Source organism: Doryrhamphus excisus, chromosome 5 (genome assembly GCF_030265055.1).
Source record: "Doryrhamphus excisus isolate RoL2022-K1 chromosome 5, RoL_Dexc_1.0, whole genome shotgun sequence".
Taxonomy (NCBI): domain Eukaryota; kingdom Metazoa; phylum Chordata; class Actinopteri; order Syngnathiformes; family Syngnathidae; genus Doryrhamphus; species Doryrhamphus excisus.
The window spans coordinates 3,151,509-3,172,107 of record NC_080470.1 but is presented as its reverse complement, the minus strand read 5'-3'; the positions used below and the strand labels follow the sequence as shown (position 1 = coordinate 3,172,107).

Sequence of the window (20,599 nt, the reverse complement as noted above, 5' to 3'; positions counted from 1 at the left end):
TAGTTTGAGGCCCCCGCCTTGATATGAAAGTTTAATGTTATCGCGGCCCCGAGCAAGTTTGATATGGATGCTGTATGGTATCATGTACCCAGAAAAAATTATTACGTTTGATTAATGTTCATGTTAAAGGTTAAATAACTGTTAATAGTTATCCTCCCTATCCGTGTGGAAGTGGTAAGTTTTTGGCTATTTAAGTTTAAAGGAAATAACTTGAAGGCTACCGTTTAGGTGGCTAGCTCTCTAGTTTGCGAGTTAGCATGTGTCTCAAGGCCCTGCAGTTGCGCAATATGTTGTAAATAAAAAAAGTATAAATGTGACTATAGTCGTGTTTTGTCATGTCTACAGGGCTCTAATAATGCTTTGTTCATTTTAATCTGAAAAAAATAATTTGTCTACCCACCAACTATATGTGGTTTCTTAAGTTTTTATTATTTGCCGTTTTATTATTATTATTATATTTATTTATTACTGATTGATTGATTTTCTTTATTCTTGATTTATTTATTTTTCATCTTATTTTGTGTAGAAAAATAAAAAGTAAGATATTTGAGAACAGTGGAATGTTTTATCAGAGCTTTTCTTGTAGAAAATTGGAACCAAAGCGAAGTTTTTTTACATTTTTTAGTTTTTAATAAATGCGTTTTTTGGTTTTTTTTTTCTTTTTTTGGAAAACCTGATGCGGCCCAATCTCACCCAGACCTGAGCTCCAGTGGCCCCCAAGTAAATTACTATGGCAATTGCAGTTTTCCATGGACTGAGTACTTTCTTCGAGGTGCCGGTACATACATACTGTAAATGTTTAACACTGCCAGTACAAACAAACCCAGCGTAGACAGATGTCAGCAACCACTCTCGTACAGGAACCGCTGAGCTGCACAAAATGAAAATTCTACGATACTCTTTGGCTCTCAACTACTATTTCAATGCTTTTGTACAAAAGTGTTTGATTCATGGTTCATGTGTGTGTGCCTTTCCGTCGTGTCTATAGAGTGCAAATAATGAACACAACAAGGAAATTACAAGTAGAATTCCCCTAAAGTTATACAATTCGGAGTTAATAATACATTTTATTTGTATAGCGCTTTTCAGAGTACTCAAAGACGCTTTACAGTAGAGAAAAGGAAATAAAAATAGAGTTGAGTAAAAAAAAAATTCAATATCCATACAGCCGTGCAGCCAAATTCTAAAATAAACAGCAAAAATTAAAAAAAAATCAGCAATAAAGTCAAAATATTATGAGAAAAAAGTGAGAATAAATTTGTAATATCATGAGAAAATATAATGTCCTTTTAGTAGAATGGAGTGGAAATATTAAAGGAAAAATACATTAAAAAACTACATTATTTTTCATCTATGTGGTGCAGTTTTTAATTTTCATCTCCTAGCTGTGAGGCCTGCGCGCTAACCACTCAACTGCCGTGCAGCCAAATTTTAAAATAAACAGCAAAAATGAAAAAAAAATCAGCAATAAAGTCAAAATATTATGAGAAAAAAGTCACATTTTTGTGAGAATAAATTTGTAATATCATGAGAAAATATAATGTCCTTTTAGTAGAATGGAGTGGAAATATTAAAGGAAAAATACATTAAAGTAAAAATACATTATTTTTCATCTATGTGGTGCAGTTTTTCATTTTCATCTCCTAGCTGTGAGGCCCTGCGCGCTAACCACTCGACTACCGTGCAGCCCCGAACCTTGTTAATGCATCTTCAAAATGAACCAAATAACATCAGTCATTAGTCATCACACAGCAACTTAACACCCGAATTGTATACTGTGGAATATACAAACATGTACCAATATGAGGTAGGTTGGATTGCAAAGTTTTAATGGTTTCAAATGTGTGTGTTGTATTTGTAAAATAATGTTTATATATGAAAAGCCATTTAGCCGCGTTGCACAAAGAGAAATTTCGATGCACACTAAATGTGTGTCAAAAGTGAAAGTTATGCTTTAAATGCATTTTTTTCCAAAAAAGCCTTTTTTGTTCTACTGCTGATTACTAAAGAACAGAAAAGGCTAGAAACAAACTTTTCTGTTTAAAGATGAGAGTCTAATGTTTATTTTGGTATATTCCATGTCCATATATGTCCTGTATGTCTGTATTATAAAAAACTGTATTATGGAAAGCAGGAAGTGAACAAATGTAACAGTTACTGATTGTAAAAGTACCAGAAATGAGGGGTAGGATTTAATAAGCTTTGCTTCTTCCTACTCCTTTTGGACATGTGGAACTGTGAACTGATTATGTGATGCATTCAATTGTAATCTGATGCATGTTCAAATGAAATAAAATCATTACCAATTAACATAGCATGTTTTTAGAATGTGGGAGGAAAAATAAATAAAAATAGTAAAAATAAAATTAATTAAAAAAAAATAAAACAAAGAACAAAACAAACAAAAAAAAACCTTTAAACTATATTAGGAAAGCAGGAAGTGAACAAATGTAACAGTTACTGATTGTAAAAGTACCAGAAATGAGGGGTAGGATTTAATAAGCTTTGCTTCTTCCTACTCCTTTTGGACATGTGGAACTGGGATCTGATTATGTGATGCATTCAATTGTAATCTGATGCACGTTCAAATGAAATCCAATATGTGTGCCGGTGCGTAGGTGGGGTGAAGACCTGTTCTTTGAACTGCCTGGCGGAGGGATACAACTTCTACACAGAGCGTGCGCCGGCGGTGGTGGATGGCACGCCATGCCGAGATGACTCCCTGGACGTGTGTGTAAACGGCGAGTGTAAGGTGAGCTCTCTCTCTCTATGATTGACAGCTACTCGTCGTGAGCGGACATTGTGTATATTTCGCTGAAGAGAGAGGATCCGCGCTTAACTTTCTGCCGACCTTGGAAAGCTGCCATTGCTGACGATCCGCATCAACAGCTGCTTAACTTAAAAATACGACCTTTGGCAGGAAAGGCGGCTTTCTTTTATTAGTGGTTTATTTATGTCTTGGTTTGTAATGAAATAAAAACATTTAACGGTCGTTTACTTAACAATGACATTTGGCATCAGATGTATATTTTGACATAATAGTGTGGTCACAAGCTTTACACATGGGCTCTTTTTCCTTGTCCAATAATATGCAAAAGTCTTGGGCCACTACTTGTTGTAGGACCTGGTGCAATACTGCAATACAAACGCATCTATCTATAGTTTACACACATGCAAACATTTGGAAATAGATGATTATGTTGTATTATGTTTTGTGTTATGTTCTAAATCTGTTATTTTGTCATCAAAATCCTGTGTTTGGGGTGTCACTCAAACCAAAAAATACGGACATGCGTCACCGTTCTGCTTGAATTTGCTTTTCTGGTTTTTGGTTTCAAAAGCAGCTGTTTTCACTGAAACCACACTATGTTCTACTGCCGATTTATAAAGACACTAAAAGGCTAGAAACAAACTTTCGTTTGTGATCAAAGAAGAGTCTTTACATGGTTACAATCTTGATGTAGTCCTAAAAATCAAGATTCTGTGGGTCTTGAAAGTTCAGCAAAAATGCCCCAAAAGTAGGAAGCTCTCGTCTCTGGCAATGCTAACATGCTAACATTAGCATGGTACGATAATATTGTGTACCGATGAAAATGGCTAAAATGCGAAATTCTAACATGCTAACATTAGCATTCTGACACGTAGCATGATAATGGTAAGTGTTTATATACAGTATGTCTACCCATGAAAATAACAAGAAATGCTAGTATGCTCATGTTAAAATGCTTGCAATGCTACCATGCTAACCCTAACCCTAACAATTTGGAGTCGCCAATTAACCTAGCATGTTTTTGGAATGTGGGAGGAAACCGTACATATACACATGTACATATCTACATATTTAGATTCCTGGGCTATTTAAACATACCATGGAAGGGTTTGAATGACTTAAAGAATGTTAACATGACAATGTTAGCATGCTAACACCTAGCATGATAGTGCTATTTGTCTGCTTAAGTTAATGTTCATAAAATTGCAGAAAATGTTAGAATGCTCACAATGCTAACATGCTAACATTAGCATGGTACGATGATATTGTGTACCGATGAAAATGGCAAAAATGCTAGTATGCTAATTTTAGCATACTAGAAATTCTAACATGCTAACATTAGCATTCTGACACGTAGCATGATAATGGTAAGTGTTTATATACAGTATGTCTACCCATGAAAATAACAAGAAATGCTAGTATGCTCATGTTAAAATGCTTGCAATGCTACCATGCTAACCCTAACCCTAACAATTTGGAGTCGCCAATTAACCTAGCATGTTTTTGGAATGTGGGAGGAAACCGTACATATACACATGTACATATCTACATATTTAGATTCCTGGGTTATTTAAACATACCATGGAAGGGTTTGAATGACTTAAAGAATGTTAACATGCCAATGTTAGCATGCTAACACCTAGCATGATAGTGCTATTTGTCTGCTTAAGTTAATGTTCATAAAATTGCAAAAAATGTTAGAATGCTCACAATGCTAACATGCTAACATTAGCATGGTACAATGATATTGTGTACCGATGAAAATGGCTAAAATGCTAGTATGCTAATTTTAGCATACTAGAAATTCTAACATGCTAACATCAGCATTCTAACACATAGCATGATAATGGTAAGTGTTTATATACAGTATGTCTACCCATGAAAATAACAAGAAATGCTAATATGCTCATGTTAGAATGCTCGCAATGCTACCATGCTAACCTTAACAATTTGGAGTCGCCAATTAACCTAGCATGTTTTGGAATGTGGGAGATAGACCGGAGTACCCGGAGAAAACCCACGCATGCACGGGGAGAACATGCAAACTCCACACAGAGATGGCCGAGGGTGGAATTGAACTCGGGTCTCCTAGCTGTGAGGTCTGTGCGCTAACCACTCGACCTCTGCGCAGCCAAAATGAAAAATTTGAACATGAAAACAATATTTCATGTCATTTCAAATCTATTTCTGAATAATAATTTTTGAAAAACAGATTAATCGGAAAAATAATCAACCAATTAATCACAGATGCAGCCTTAGTTTTGGTGCTTTATGCACACCTTGCTGTTATTTTACTCAACCATGAACGGTCCAATACAGTTGTTGGTTCAATTACAATTGATATTAAGACGTTTTGAAGATCTTTGCTCTTTGAAGATCTTTGAAAATCTTCACGTTTTGAAGATGAAGAACACCTTGCCATTGTGAGGCTTCATACAGGATGTTCTCAGAAGGAAGTGGCCAAAGACCTTAGTCATTGCAGGTTTCAGTAGAGAGGCTAAACGAGTCACATAAAAGCAGTAGGCGGCTTTCCAATTGTGTTGTTTCTGTATCTTAGTTAGTTCCCTCGTTGGTCAGACCAAGTAACTTTTCGGCCATTTGTTCCCATCATTTTTTAGCTGAGTGTGTCTAAAGTTAACAAGCTGCAGTCTCTGCGCTCGTCCAACAAGAGGAGTTTGTTTATGTGCATCCTTGTTCTCTCCAACCTCCTCCTCCCCTTCTTCTCTGTTTTTCCCTCGTACTCGGTGACCTTGGAGCTCAGCAGTCTGCATTGCTGTGCTCTCTGTCACGTTCCTCGTTTCTAATCCTTTGTTTCCGCTCTGTCCTTTCTTCGATCTCTTGGCCATTCTGTTGTTTAGTGTCTTCTGTTGCATCATCTCTAGGTTGATGTACTGTAGTACAACTAGTCATCTCTTTTGCAGCAACATTCTGACTGTTGTAGAAACAGAAGTAGAGGAGGAACGTTGGAGAAGAAAAGATTCATTCATTCATTCATTTTTTACCGCTTATCCTCACGAGGGTCGCAGGTGAGGTGCTGGAGCCTATTCCAGCTGTCTTCCGGCAACAGGCGGGGTACACCCTGGACTGGTGGCCAGCCAGCAAATCACAGGGCACATATAGACAAACAACCATTCACACTCACATTCATACCTATGGACAATTTGGAGTCGCTAATTAACCTAGCATGTTTTTGGAATGTGGGAGGAAACCGGAGTACCCGGAGAAAACCCACGCATGCACGGGGAGAACATGCAAACTCCACACAGAGATGGCCGAGGGTGGGGAAAGACAAAATAGGAAGCCAAAAAGTTACCACTTCCACACAAAATAGGAGTACAGGAATACAGTTGGAGGGAGGGAGGGATAGATGGATGGATGGAGAGATAGATGGATGGATGGAGAGATAGATGGATGGATGGAGAGATGGAGAGATAGATGGATGGAGAGATGGATGGATGGAGAGATGGAGAGATGGATGGATGGATGGATGGAGAGATGGAGAGATAGTTGGGTGGATGGAGAGATGGATAGATAGATGGATGGATGGAGAGATGGAGAGATAGATGGATGGAGAAATAGATGGATGGATGGATGGATGGATGGATGGATGGAGAGATGGATAGATAGATGGATGGATGGATGGAGCGATAGATGGATGGATGGAGAAATAGATGGATGGATGGATGGAGCGATAGATGGATGGATGGATGGAGAGATAGATGGATGGATGGAGAGATGGAGAGATAGAGAGATAGATGGATGGATGGAGAGATAGATGGATGGATGGATGGATGGATGGAGAGATGGATAGATAGATGGATGGATGGATGGATGGATGGAGAGATAGATGGATAGATGGATGGATGGAGAGATGGATGGATGGATAGATGGATAGATGGATGGATGGATAGATGGATAGATGGATAGATGGATGGAGAGATGGAGAGATGGAGAGATGGAGAGATGGATGGAGAGATGGATGGATGAGAGATGGAGACATGGATGGAGAGATGGATGGATGGAGAGATGGAGAGATGGATGGATGGATGGAGAGATAGATAGATGGATGGATGGATGGATGGATGGATGGATGGATGGATGGATGGATGGATAGATAGATGGAGAGATAGATAGATGGATGGATAGATAGATGGATGGATAGATGGAGAGATGGAGAGATAGATTTAAAAAGTGGTCATGTAAAAACGTGGCTACTGTGGAGTGTCTGTGGTGTAAAGACTAGCATAGCAATGTAATATTGGTCCGTGTGGCAACACCTACCTTGTTCCTCCGATAGACTTATTGATGCACGTGTGAGGTCTTGGTGACATTTTGGAACATTTTTGGTTAGTGGTGTGCCACAAGATTTTTCCAATGTAAAAAAATGTGCCGTGGCACAAAAAAGGTTGAAAAACGCTGACCTAATCAATATGAAATGAGTGATAAACCTAAGCCCCCTGCTCAACGATAAGCAAGTGTCACATAGACAAATAAAGGCCAAGAGCAGTTTAGGTTACTATGGAAGATTTTGAAGAAAACCACCTGTTTTGCTCATCATGAAGCATATTAATGTCGACGCTTATGACTTTAGCAATATGAGCGCGTTGTGTCTGCCCCAGGATCAGAAAACACATCTGGACGTGTCATCTGATTCCCTCAGTGTTTTGGAAAAAAGGGGGTCTGGAAGACATTAGAGGTGTCCCCTCAGTATCCGGCCTCTTGACACCTCTCGACTCACTGACCGACTGTGCCCCCTTTCACCCGTGACCTTGCAGCTTATTCTTTCCTTTTCTTGTCGCAGCACGTCGGCTGCGACCGCATTCTCGGCTCAGATGTTCGTGAGGACCGCTGTCGGATCTGCGGAGGCGACGGGAGCAGCTGCGAGTCCGTGGAGGGAGTCTTTAATGACTCTTTACCAGGAGGTGAAGCACTTTTCTATTCTCATCTCCTTGATGCCACATGACATCTAGCATCGGGATTGTTTTTTTTATGAAACGCTGGTTAAAACATTGCAATACAAGATACACAACATAAGGGATATTTACATATACAGTACAGTAGTCCCAAATTTGTTATGGTTAATTGGTTCCAGACCCTGCTGTGATAATTGAATTTCGACCCATGCTAGTATGCTCATGTTCGAATGCTCGCAATGCTACCTTTTATACTTTTTTTATTTACAACATATTGCGCAACTGCAGGGTCTTGAGACACATGCTAACTTGCAAACTAGAGCGCCAGCGACCTAAACAGTAGCCTTCAAGTTATTTCCTTTAAACTTAAATAAGCCAAAAACCTACCACTTCCACACGGATAGGGAGGATAACTATTAACAGTTATTTAACCTTTAACATGAACATGAATCAAACGTAATAATTTTTTTTCTGGGTACATGATACCATACAGCATCCATATCAAACTTGCGCGGGCCGCAATGACATTAAACTTTCATATCAAGGCGGGGGCCTCAAACTAGTGTCCTGCGGGCCACATTTGGCCCGCGGGCCGTGTGTTTGAGACCCCTGACCTAAACGGTAGCCTTCAAGTTATTTCCTTTCAACGTAAATAGCCAAAAACTTACCACTTCCACACGGATAGGGAGGATAACTATTAACGGTTATTTAACCTTTAACATGAACATTAATCAAACGTAATAATTTTTTCTGGGTACACGATACCATACAGCATCCATATCAAACTAACATTAAACTTTTATATCAAGGCGGGAGCCTCAAACTAGTGTCCTGCGGACCACATTTGGCCCACGGGCCGTGTGTTTGAGACCCCTGATCTAGACACTTACAACATTGCCTGTCCCATAAAGAGGTTCCCTGCCAAATCTCTCTTTTTTTTCCTCTCATGGTCGAAGCACTGGAAGGAATTATTATATGCCTCCATTTTCATTCCTTTATCATCAAGTAACACTTGAGTGTTTTTTTGCAGGGCTGCTGTGGCCGCCTGGTTGGCAGTGTAGAGCCGATTTAAAGCAAAGCGAAGGTGAAAAAAAAAAGGGGTCAGGAAAACAGATTGAGGGAATAAAGTGAAGAGGCGGTTCATTCATTGGGGCGCGTTGCCCGGGGAATGTGGCCGGAATCTGAAGCTTTTGCTCAGTCCATCGGCATCCCACAGAGTTAAACACGACTCATCCATCACGTCTACTCTTAACCCAGAGAACAGGGATCATCCTCGCTTTCGTGTGTACCAGGATGTCTGCAAAGGTGTTAGTTGTGATAGAAGTGATAGTTTAGAATTTGTGTCAGCTTGTGTGGTCCAGTGACAAGATTTGTTGGTAATTTGACTTGTTGTTGTTTCCCCATGCAGGTTATGAAGAGGTCATCCGAATCCCAAAAGGGTCAGTGTTCATTCACATACAGGAGCTCAACGTTTCCCTCAACCATCTTGGTAAGATGTCATGATGTTAGAGTTGGTGTCCTAAGTTTTAATGGCTCACGACACGTTCAGAAAAAAATGTCTCATGGGGCAACCACGCATGCGACCATAATTAATAATTGCACAATAAATGAAATTAAGGGCTGCACGGTGATCAAGCGGATAGCGCGCAGACCTCATAGCGCCAGTTCAATTCCACCCTCGGGCATCTCTGTGTGGAGTTTGCACGTTCTCCCCGTGCATGCGTGGGTTTTCTCCGGGTACTCCGGTTTCCTCCCACATTCCAAAAACATGCTAGGTTAATTGGCGACTCCAAATTGTCCATAGGTATGAATGTGAGTGTGAATGGTTGTTTGTCTATATGTGCGCTGTGATTGGCTGGCCACCAGTCCAGGGTGTACCCCGCCTCACGCCCGAAGACAGCTGGGATAGGCTCCAGCACCCCCGCGAGGATAAGCGGTAGAAAATGAATGAATGAATGAATTCTCCTATTTTGTGTGGAAGTGGTAACTTTTTGGCTTCTTATTTTGTCTTTCCCCACCCTCGGCCATCTCTGTGTGGAGTTTGCATGTTCTCCCCGTGCATGCGTGGGTTTTCTCCGGGTACTCCGGTTTCCTCCCACATTCCAAAAACATGCTAGGTTAATTGGCGACTCCAAATTGTCCATAGGTATGAATGTGAGTGTGAATGGTTGTTTGTCTATATGTGCCCTGTGATTGGCTGGCCACCAGTCCAGGGTGTACCCCGCCTCACGCCCGAAGACAGCTGGGATAGGCTCCAGCACCCCTGCGAGGATAAGCGGTAGAAAATGAATGAATGAATGAATTCTCCTATTTTGTGTGGAAGTGGTAACTTTTTGGCTTCTTATTTTGTCTTTCCCCACCCTCGGCCATCTCTGTGTGGAGTTTGCATGTTCTCCCCGTGCATGCGTGGGTTTTCTCCGGGTACTCCGGTTTCCTCCCACATTCCAAAAACATGCTAGGTTAATTAGCGACTCCAAATTGTCCATAGGTATGAATGTGAGTGTGAATGGTTGTTTGTCTATATGTGCCCTGTGATTGGCTGGCCACCAGTCCAGGGTGTACCCCGCCTCACGCCCGAAGACAGCTGGGATAGGCTCCAGCACCCCCGCGAGGATAAGCGGTAGAAAATGAATGAATGAATGAGTTCTCCTATTTTGTGTGGAAGTGGTAACTTTTTGGCTTCTTATTTTGTCTTTCCCCACCCTCGGCCACCTCTGTGTGGAGTTTGCATGTTCTCCCCGTGCATGCGTGGGTTTTCTCCGGGTACTCCGGTTTCCTCCCACATTCCAAAAACATGCTAGGTTAATTAGCGACTCCAAATTGTCCATAGGTATGAATGTGAGTGTGAATGGTTGTTTTTTTTCTATATGTGCCCTGTGATTGGCTGGCCACCAGTCCAGGGTGTACCCCGCCTCTCGCCCGCCGACAGCTGGGATAGGCTCCAGCACCCCCACGACCCTGGTGAAGATAAGCGGTAGAAAAAAGTCAATTTTGCCGGACTTAATTTCTCCAGAGCTCCTGGAAACAGAGATTGTCGAGGGTGGAATTGAACTCCGGTCTCCTAGCTGTGAGGCCTGTGTGCTAATCCACCATGCAGCTGATATCCTTACTAATAACTAATAATAACGTAATAACCCAACCGTAAATTTCCGCAAAGTAAGACGCCTGATGGAATATTTTCATAGTTAGAACATACAAAATGTATTTACCATCTTCTAAGTCACATTTTTAACACTATCAGAGCCCTCTAGACATGAGATAACACCCCTATAGTCACTTTTACGCTTGTATTCCATGTTATCACATTATTAACTGAACGCCTGCATGGAAAGCAGGCTTCATGTAGCATATCAATATCATATCCTCTTATTTGTCGGGTGCAAAGAGTCAGGGTTCTGTGCAAGAGGTCAGGGTTCTGTGCAAGTTCTTCCACACCAAATCCATTGAATGAACATTTCAGATTTCTCTCTCTTGTGTGCCGCAGTGCTGAAGAGCAAAAGCGATCAGTACTTCCTCAATGGGAAGCTCACCGCCGACACGCCCCACAGGTTGGATGTTGCTGGAACAACATTCCACTATAGACAGCCTACAGATGGACCGGAAACTCTTGAGGCTCTCGGACCAACAAATATGACCCTGATTGTTATGGTAAATATTTATATACCGTATATATGTGCTAATTCTGTTTAGCATAAACAGAAATTAAAATGGTTGGAAATATCTGTGCGTAGGTGATGGTCCTGGAGGAGAACCCTGGAATCCACTATCGTTTTAACCCCCCCGTCAACCGGGAACCCCTGATTGGTTATGCCTGGTACCACACGTCCTGGTCGCACTGTTCGGCTCTCTGCGCTGGAGGTACACACACAATAATTTCCAATAATTGATGATTGATTGATTGATATTAGCTTTCACTTTATTCGTCACTACTTGCTGGAGCTGAACTCTTGCTTCATGATGATAATTTGTAGCCATATATTAGCTGCATGTGGTGTAGTTATGTTATATTGTATTATTATTATTATCGTTATGTTATGTTATTATTTTTATTTTATTATTTTTATTTTATTTTATTTTATTTTATTTTATTTTATTTTATTTTATTTTATTTTATTTTATTTTATTTTATTTTATTTTATTTTATTTTATTTTATTTTATTTTATTTTATTTTATTTTATTTTATTTTATTTTATTTTATTTTATTTTATTTTATATAGGTATATTATAGTTGTAGATTAGGGGTCTCAAACTCCTCAAGTTACTTGGGGGCCACTGGAGCTCGGGTCTGGGTGAGACTGGGCCGCATCAGGTTTTAAAAAAAAAAACAAAAAAAAACGCATTTATTAAAAACAAAATTTTTTAAAAAACTTCGCTTTGGTTCCAATTTTCGACAATAAAAGCTCTGATAAAACATTCCACTGTTCTCAGATATCTTAATTTTTATTTTTCTACACAAAATAAGATGAAAAATAAATAAACAAATCAAGAATAAAGAAAATCAATCAATCAGTAATAAATAAATAAATAAATATAATAATAATAATAATAAAACGGCAAATAATAAAAACTTAAGAAACCACATATAGTTGGTGGGTAGACAAATTATTTTTTTCAGATTAAAATGAACAAAGCATTATTAGAGCCCTGTAGACATGACAAAACACGACTATAGTCACATTTATACTCTTTTTATTTACAACATATTGCGCAACTGCAGGGTCTTGAGACACATGCTAACTCGCAAACTAGAGAGCTAGCGACCTAAACGGTAGCCTTCAAGTTATTTCCTTTCAACTTAAATAGCCAAGAACTTACCACTTCCACACGGATAGGGAGGATAACTATTAACAGTTATTTAACCTTTAACATGAACATTAATCAAACGTAATAATTTTTTCTGGGTACATGATACCATACAGAATCCATATCAAACTTGCGCGGGCCGCACTAACATTAAACTTTCATATCAAGGCGGGGGGCCTCAAACTAGTGTCCTGCGGGCCACATTTGGCCCGCGGGCCGCGTGTTTGAGACCCCTGTTGTAGATAGTTCTCGGTATTTGAGCTGTCACAAAATCAAAACAAATGTGTCAAAGTGAAAGTTATGCTTGATACTCTCTTTTTTTTTTGTTGGGAACAGATTTTTCCCTGTAACTTAAACCTATGTTCTACTGCTTAACTAAATAATAATAATAATAATAATAATTCATTTTATTTATATAACACTTTTCAGAGTACTCAAAGACGCTTTACAGTGAAGAAAAAAATAAAGTTGAGTAAAAAAACAGATGCATTAAAATACATCATCCATACATTGATTCAGGGCTAAAAAAAAAACATGATGCTAATATTTAATATTCCTGTACGTGTTTGTGTTGCCTGGACTTTCCAGGTGAGCAGATCCAGCAGGTGGTGTGTAGGAAGCTATCAGATCACTCCATCGTTTACAACCACTTCTGCGATAAGAAGAACAAACCCAAAGAGAGACGCCGATTCTGCAACACCGAGCCATGTTCCCCGACGTGAGCGTTTGGTTATATCTCATATTATTTATCATATTATTTATTATATTACTTATACAGTAAGCTTTGTTGTCGTCGTCTTTAGCTGGTGGACTGGAGAGTGGTCGGAGTGCAGTCGCAGCTGCAATGGCGGCCTGAGGACCCGCGAGGTGTTATGCAAAAGGAGGCTCTCTGCATTAGAGGAGAAAGTCCTGGATGACTCGGCCTGCCCCCCTTCGCGGCCCCCATTCACTGAGCACTGCAACAACCACAGCTGCCCCCCAGAATGGCTGGCCCTGGACTGGACGGAGGTAGGTAGAAGAAATCTGGGAAAACTGGAAAAATCCATCAGTTTACTTTGTTTCTGTTCGGTAACTCATAAACATTCCGGGGCCCCCAAATGTTTTTTAACCCAAAGTGGCCCCACAAGTCCAAATAATTGCCCACTCCCTTTTGGTCAATATTGTTTAGAATCTTTGTTTGGTAGTTACATTGCTTTAGTTGTTTGTTTTTTATTTCCCAACATTCCAACGACAACCTCATCACTAAGCAACAGGAGCGTTTTTAGTAGAGAATTGCAAGTCACGAGCTCAGACCCCGCCAAAAAGCTATCACAGAATACAACTGTGAGAGTTGAATACGAGGGATGTTTAAAATGACTAGTCATATTCTAAAATAAACAGCAAAAATGAAAAAAAAAATCAGCAATAAAGTCAAAATATTATGAGAAAAAGTCACATTTTTGTGAGAATAAATTTGTAATATTATGAGAAAATATAATGTCCTTTTAGTAGACTGGAGTGGAAATATTAAAGGGAAAAAACATTATTTTTCATTGTAATATGATGAGAAACTATTCATTCATTTTCTACCGCTTTTCCTCACGGGGGGTGCTGGAGCCTATCCCAGCTGTCTTCAGACGAGAGGCGGGGTACACCCTGGACTGATCGCCAACCAATCACAGGGCACATATAGACAAACAACCATTCACACTCACATTCATACCTATGGACAATTTGGAGTCGCTAATTAACCTAGCATGTTTTTGGAATGTGGGAGGAAACCGGAGTACCCGGAGAAAACTCACGCATGCACGGGGAGAACATGCAAACTCCACACAGAGATGGCCGAGGGTGGGGAAAGACAAAATAAGAAGCCAAAAAGTTACCACTTCCACACAAAATAGGAGGAGAACTCATTCATCCATTTTCTACCGCTTATCCTTACGAGGGTCGCGAGAGGTGCTGGAGCCTATCGCAGCTGTCTTCGGGCGAGAGGCGGGGTACACCCTGGACTGGATGAATGAGTTCTCCTCCTATTTTGTGTGGAAGTGGTAACTTTTTGGCTTCTTAATTTGTCTTTCCCCACCCTCGGCCATCCCTGTGTGGAGCTTGTCCATAGGTATGAATGTGAGTGTGAATGGTTGTTTGTCTATATGTGCCCTGTGATTGGTTGGCGGACCAGTCCAGGGTGTACCCCGCCTCTCGCCTGAAGACAGCTTTCCTCGCGACCCTCGTGAGGAAAAGCGGTAGAAAATGAATGAATGAATGAATAGTTTCTCATCATATTGCAATGAAAAATAATGTATTTTTCCTTTAATATTTCCACTCCATTCTATTAAAAGGACATTATATTTTCTCATAATATTACAAATTAATTCTCACAAAAATGGCCACCAGTCCAGGGTGTACCCCGCCTCTCGCCCAAAGACAGCTGGGATAGGCTCCAGCACCCCTCGCGACCCTCGTGAGGAAAAGCGGTAGAAAATGAATGAATGAATGAATAGTTTCTCATCATATTACAATGAAAAATAATGTATTTTTCCTTTAATATTTATTTAATTAATTAAAATTAATAAATTAATTAATAAAAAATCCTTTAATATTTCCACTCCATTCTATTAAAAGTACATTACAATTTGTAGTAATAAAGTAGTAAATGTAAAGTACACTGCACTTTACATTATGTTGTTCATATTTGGTGTCTATTTATTCTCCACATTATTATTATTATTATTATTTATTATTACTTATCTTCTTTTGTGTCTGTTATTATATGGGAGCCAGGCAACGACATTTCGTTGGCAATTTCACTACTGTGTTTTTGTGCAATGACAATAAAGGGAGTCTATCTATCCATCTATCTATCTATTATATTTTCTCATAATATTACCAATTAATTCTCACAAAAATGGCCACCAGTCCACGGTGTACCCCGCCTCTCACCCAAAGACAGTTTTTTAAAACTTCTAGCTATGTTTTAGTTTCCAAAATATCAAGGTGGCCCTTGCATCCTTTCCTTTTTCTAAACTTGTAATTTACTGAGACGATAAAAAATGTATGACCGACCAATTTACTCAAACCCAGTCGGACAAAGCTTTGTGTTGCTGGTGACCGCAGTGAACCCTTTTGCTCAATTTTAGTTTCCTCCTCTCTCTCTCCCTTTTGTCCTCATGTGCTCTGCCTGCAGTGTACGCCCAGCTGTGGTCCCGGCTACAGGCGCCGAGCGGTTTTGTGCAAGAGTGGGGACAGCGGGGACACGCTGCCGGAATCCAAGTGCCCCAAGTACGGCAGACCCACCTCTAGAGTGCGCTGTAACCTGAAACGCTGCCCTCCGCCTCAGTGGGTGACGGGTCCTTGGGGAGAGGTAGGTAATATGGGACTTAACCATATTGTCGTCCATGTTGGTATTTTCAGATACGGTATGTTTTTGTCTTGCAGTGTTCTGCAAAGTGTGGACTTGGTCAAGAGATGAGATCGGTGCAGTGTCTGACTCACACCAGCATGCCATCCAATGAGTGTCCGGAACATCTACGGCCCGTCTCCATGCAGCAGTGCAAGAGCAAATGTGACCTCAGTCTGCCTATCAGTACGGACAACACCGAAGGTCAGTGCTCATAATCTTAGCCTTGACTAATCATTTTTTTAAATTAAAATTAAAATTAAAATTAAAATTAAAATTAAAATTAAAATTAAAATTAAAATTAAAATTAAAATTAAAATTAAAATTAAAATTAAAATTAAAATTAAAATTAAAATTAAAATTAAAATTAAAATTAAAATTAAAATTAAAAATTAAAATTAAAATTAAAAATTAAAATTAAAATTAAAATTAAAATTAAAATTAAAATTAAAATTAAAATTAAAATTAAAATTAAAATTAAGTTTAAATTTACAGAAATGACAGCAAAAGTTCATAGTAATAATTAGCTTTTTTTAACCAAAGCTAAAGCTAAAATTTAAGTTTAAATTAAATTTTTAAGTTTTTGCAATTTTTCATGAATATTAACTTAAGCAGATAAATAGCACTATCATGCTAGGTGTTAGCATGCTAACATTGGCATGTTAACATTCTTTAAGTCATTCAAACCCTTTCATGCTCGCAATGCTACCATGCTAACCCTAACAACTTGGCGTTTAACCTAGCATTTTTTGGAATGTGGGAGGAAACCGGAGTACCCGGAGAAAACCCACGCATGCACGGGGAGAACATGCAAACTCCACACAGAGATGGCCGAGGATGGAATCGAACTCGGGTCTCCAAGCTGTGAGGCCTGCGTGCTAACCACTTGTCCACCATGCAGATTTATGGTGATAGGCCTGCTTGCACTGTACACAGAACACATCAAGGACATAAAATAAAGTAATAAAACACTACTATGCTTAGTTATTAGGAGTAGATCCTTTAACATGCTCAAGGATATTGTAGCAGATATTGTAATATTGGCCTTAATAATAATAATAATTATTGATTTGTCTTGCTCAACAGTCAAAATATTATCTTTAAAGATCCTGTATTAGCGTCAAAGGTCTCGGAACAGAGTATTCTGAGTGTGTTACTCATAATCTTGTTAAAAGTACTTTTAGTGAGCCCGTGTGGGAACACGGCGTTTTGTGTGCGACTGTTTCGATGCCAACGCCATAATAAGCAGAGTAATGCTCCCCTGAGGAGTTGGACCGTAGCGGAGGTCCGCTCGCTCTGATTCCCATAACAATATGACATCATGTTGTTTGTCTTTAGAAGAAAGACGTTTTACATCAATTCCTATAAATGTGCACTAATGAGTTAACTGATTCGTATACCCATGCAACACAAGCGGAGAATCAAACCCAGGGTCTTCCAGACCTGGTGTGACCTACGCGCCAACCACTCGACTACACGATTTGTGCTGTTATGCTAAAGTATTAGCATCACTTAGTAACTTTGTACAATGCAATATTCATGCACGGCGGTCGAGTGGTTAGCGCGCAGACCTCACAGCTAGGAGCCTAGGGTTCAATTCCACCCTCGGCTATCTCTGTGTGGAGTTTGCATGCTCTCCCCGTGCATGCGTGGTTTTTCTAATACAGGATCTTTAAAGATAATATTTTGACTGTTGAGCAAGACAAATCAATAATAATAATAATTATTATTATTATTAAGGCCAATATTACAATATCTGCTACGATATCCTTGAGCATGTTAAAGGATCTACTCCTAATAACTAAGCATAGTAGTGTTTTATTACTTTATTTTATGTCCTTGATGTGTTCTGTGTACAGTGCAAGCAGGCTTATCACCATAAGTCTATAAATGGATGGTCTCACAGCTTGGAGACCCGAGTTCGATTCCATCCTCGGCCATCTGTTTATGGAGTTTGCATGTTCTCCCCGTGAATGCATGGGTTTTCTCCGGGTACTCCGGTTTCCTCCCACATTCCAAAAAACATGCTAGGTTAATTAGCGACTCCAAATTGTCCATAGGTATGAATGTGAGTGTGAATGGTTGTTTGTCTATATGTGCCCTGTGATTGGCTGGCGACCAGTTCAGGGTGTACCCTACCTCTCGCACAAAGACAGCTGGGATAGGCTCCAGCACCCCCGCGACCCTTGTGAGGAAAAGCGGTAGAAAATGAATGAATGAATGAATGGGTTCTCCTCCTATTTTGTGTGGAAGTGGTAACTTTTTGGCTTCTTATTGTGTCTTTCCCCACCCTCTGTCATCTCTGTGTGGAGTTTGCATGTTCTCCCCGTGCATGCGTGGGTTTTCTCCGGGTACTCCGGTTTCCTCCCACATTCCAAAAACATGCTAGGTTAATTAGCGACTCCAAATTGTCCATAGGTATGAATGTGAGTGTGAATGGTTGTTTGTCTATGTGTGCCCTGTGATTGGCTGGCGACCCTGCCTCTTGCACAAAGACAGCTAGGATAGGTTCCAGCACCCCTAGCGACCCTTGTGAGGAAAAATCAGTAGAAAATGAATGAATGAATATTCATTTTAAAAAAATGATCTATTTTTGTTTTCCCTGCAGAGTGCAAAGATGTGAACACTGTGGCCTACTGCCCCCTGGTGCTCAGGTTCAAGTTCTGCAGCCGACCATATTTTAGGCAGATGTGCTGCAAAACCTGCCAGGGACACTGATCTTGGACTCTTGGACATGGTGGAACCTCACAGCATCTACACACACACATAAACATATATATATGTATCGAAAATGAGCCTTGTGGCAGCACCCCGAGTTTTGGGGGGGGGGATTGGGATGCTGTCAGACACCCCAGTGATGCCATGACTGTCATGTGAGAGCGAATTGAATTCTACATTCCACTGGAGGGAGTATTCTATTCTTGTAATATTTTTGGTGCTACTTCCGCAGCCGCTCCTTGGCTACAGAACGGGGGGGTTGCGGTGTTGGATATCGCAATGGCCGCTTTGTGTTTACTTTGGCCTAATTGTTAAGCTTGATGTTAAAATATCTTTTTTTTTTTTTTTTTTTTTTTTTAGCTATGAAGAAATTCACTTTCCACAGATCCTCCACGGGAAAAAAGGAATCTCTTCCATTATGAAAGAAAAATTACCTGATAGTTTTTACTTGATCACATGTTATTTTATGCTAAGTGTCATCAGTCACATGACTTGTATGTATCGTGTTTGTGAAGCTTCACATGTAAAAAGTTGCCGCGTTTTGTAGCGTTTTTTAGCGTCTTTATATTTTTAACGAGATGCTTATTCCGTGTTTGGCAGCTTTTAATGGAACCTTTAAAAAAGAATTTTTTTTTTAATTTTTTTTTTTTTTTTTTTTGCAGAGGCGCTCTATTTTTAAAGCACCTGGTCGACAGTTTGAGTGACTTTAAATACAAGCGGAAATTCAGTGTCAAGAGTGGAGGGCGCCATTGTGACTCACTGTCTAATTATATACACTGTCTCCGCTGTGGCACAGTCTCATGATTAATGACCGGATTCAAACGCGGGTGAGAGGACTTCTTGCATACATGTAAACAGACAAAAGTATTGGGCCAATGTTTTTTTTTTTTTTTTTTTACTTTCCCTCTCAATTTGGTCCTTTAGGGTGAACAACAGCAGGGAGCCAGCAGACCCTCACTCAGGTCCAACATTATTGTCTTTCTGAATGAAAATCCCCCACAGGTACCTTCCTGTTGTAGCAACAACTTGACATTTTCTACAATACACAATATAGTACATCCGCAAGGCATGCCGGGTAGCTCGCGGTACTCCTTTTCCCGACTGATTGCAAAATACGCAGAGGAAGTTGTCATATCCAATAGTTTTATTGTTCGTAGCTGACATTGTTGTTGCAAGCGGGACTACCCAGCATGCTTTGCGGGTGTTTGAAAAAAAAAATTAAGTTACGTGTTTTTTTTTTTTAGCGTTTAGTTGATTTATGTGAGGCCTTAACTTGTGTATGTTTTCGTTTTTGTCTGTTTATATAGAAGACACCTCAAATTATTTAACCTAATGTGCCCACTCCTGGTTTATATAGTGTATTTTTTTTTTTTCGCAGACACATAAAAGTCATCTACGTGCGTCATTTCTTCTTTTTAATAACACTTCTGAACTTCTACTAGTCAAATTGGGTTTGTATTGTAATGAAGGAGACGCTGCTGAGGATTTAGTCACCATGTTTGACCGCAATCATTCCACTGCGGGCCTTTTACAGATGTATGCAAATGTACACGTGGGACTGTCCTTTTCTTTCTTTTTGTGGTGCTTTCTCATCTGGAAGGGTGCTATTCATTTATTGTTTTGTTACATTTTGTGTCCCAAGTTATCATTTTATCATTTGAAAATCGCCCCTATCCTCCCTGCTCCAGCACAAAAATCGATATGTGAAGAGCAAGTCGGAGGAATGCTTTGGTAGCTTTTCATCAGCTTCTTCCCTTGTACATTGTTTTTAAAATGGAAAATATTAAATCAATTAAACATGGCGTTGGTTCAAAATGAGCTCTCTGGGCGTCAGTGTTATTAATTGGGAAATTATTTCTTTCATTTATGATGATTTTAAAGCAGGGGTCTCAAACTCAATTTACTTGGGGGGGCACTGGAGCTCGGGTCTAGGTGAGACTGGGCCGCATCGGGTTTTACAAAAAAAAAAAAAACGCATTTATTAAAAACAAAAAAAATTTAAAAACTTCCAATTT

At 39.8% G+C, this 20,599-nt stretch overlaps 1 protein-coding gene across 1 annotated transcript in view; it reads left to right on the top strand.

Annotated features, from left to right (window-relative positions):
* adamts10 (ADAM metallopeptidase with thrombospondin type 1 motif, 10) overlaps positions 1-20,336 on the top strand; it is a 73,483-nt gene extending 53,147 nt beyond the window's left edge. The window contains exons 17-26 of the mRNA XM_058072326.1: positions 2,619-2,752; positions 7,572-7,692; positions 9,092-9,172; positions 11,168-11,331; positions 11,415-11,541; positions 13,076-13,205; positions 13,291-13,495; positions 15,654-15,830; positions 15,905-16,070; positions 18,475-20,336. Of these exons, the coding sequence (XP_057928309.1) occupies positions 2,619-2,752; positions 7,572-7,692; positions 9,092-9,172; positions 11,168-11,331; positions 11,415-11,541; positions 13,076-13,205; positions 13,291-13,495; positions 15,654-15,830; positions 15,905-16,070; positions 18,475-18,584 (1,415 nt within the window). The 3' untranslated portion in view covers positions 18,585-20,336. The remainder of the gene's footprint in view (positions 1-2,618; positions 2,753-7,571; positions 7,693-9,091; positions 9,173-11,167; positions 11,332-11,414; positions 11,542-13,075; positions 13,206-13,290; positions 13,496-15,653; positions 15,831-15,904; positions 16,071-18,474) is intronic.
* The last annotated feature ends 263 nt before the right edge of the window (positions 20,337-20,599 follow it).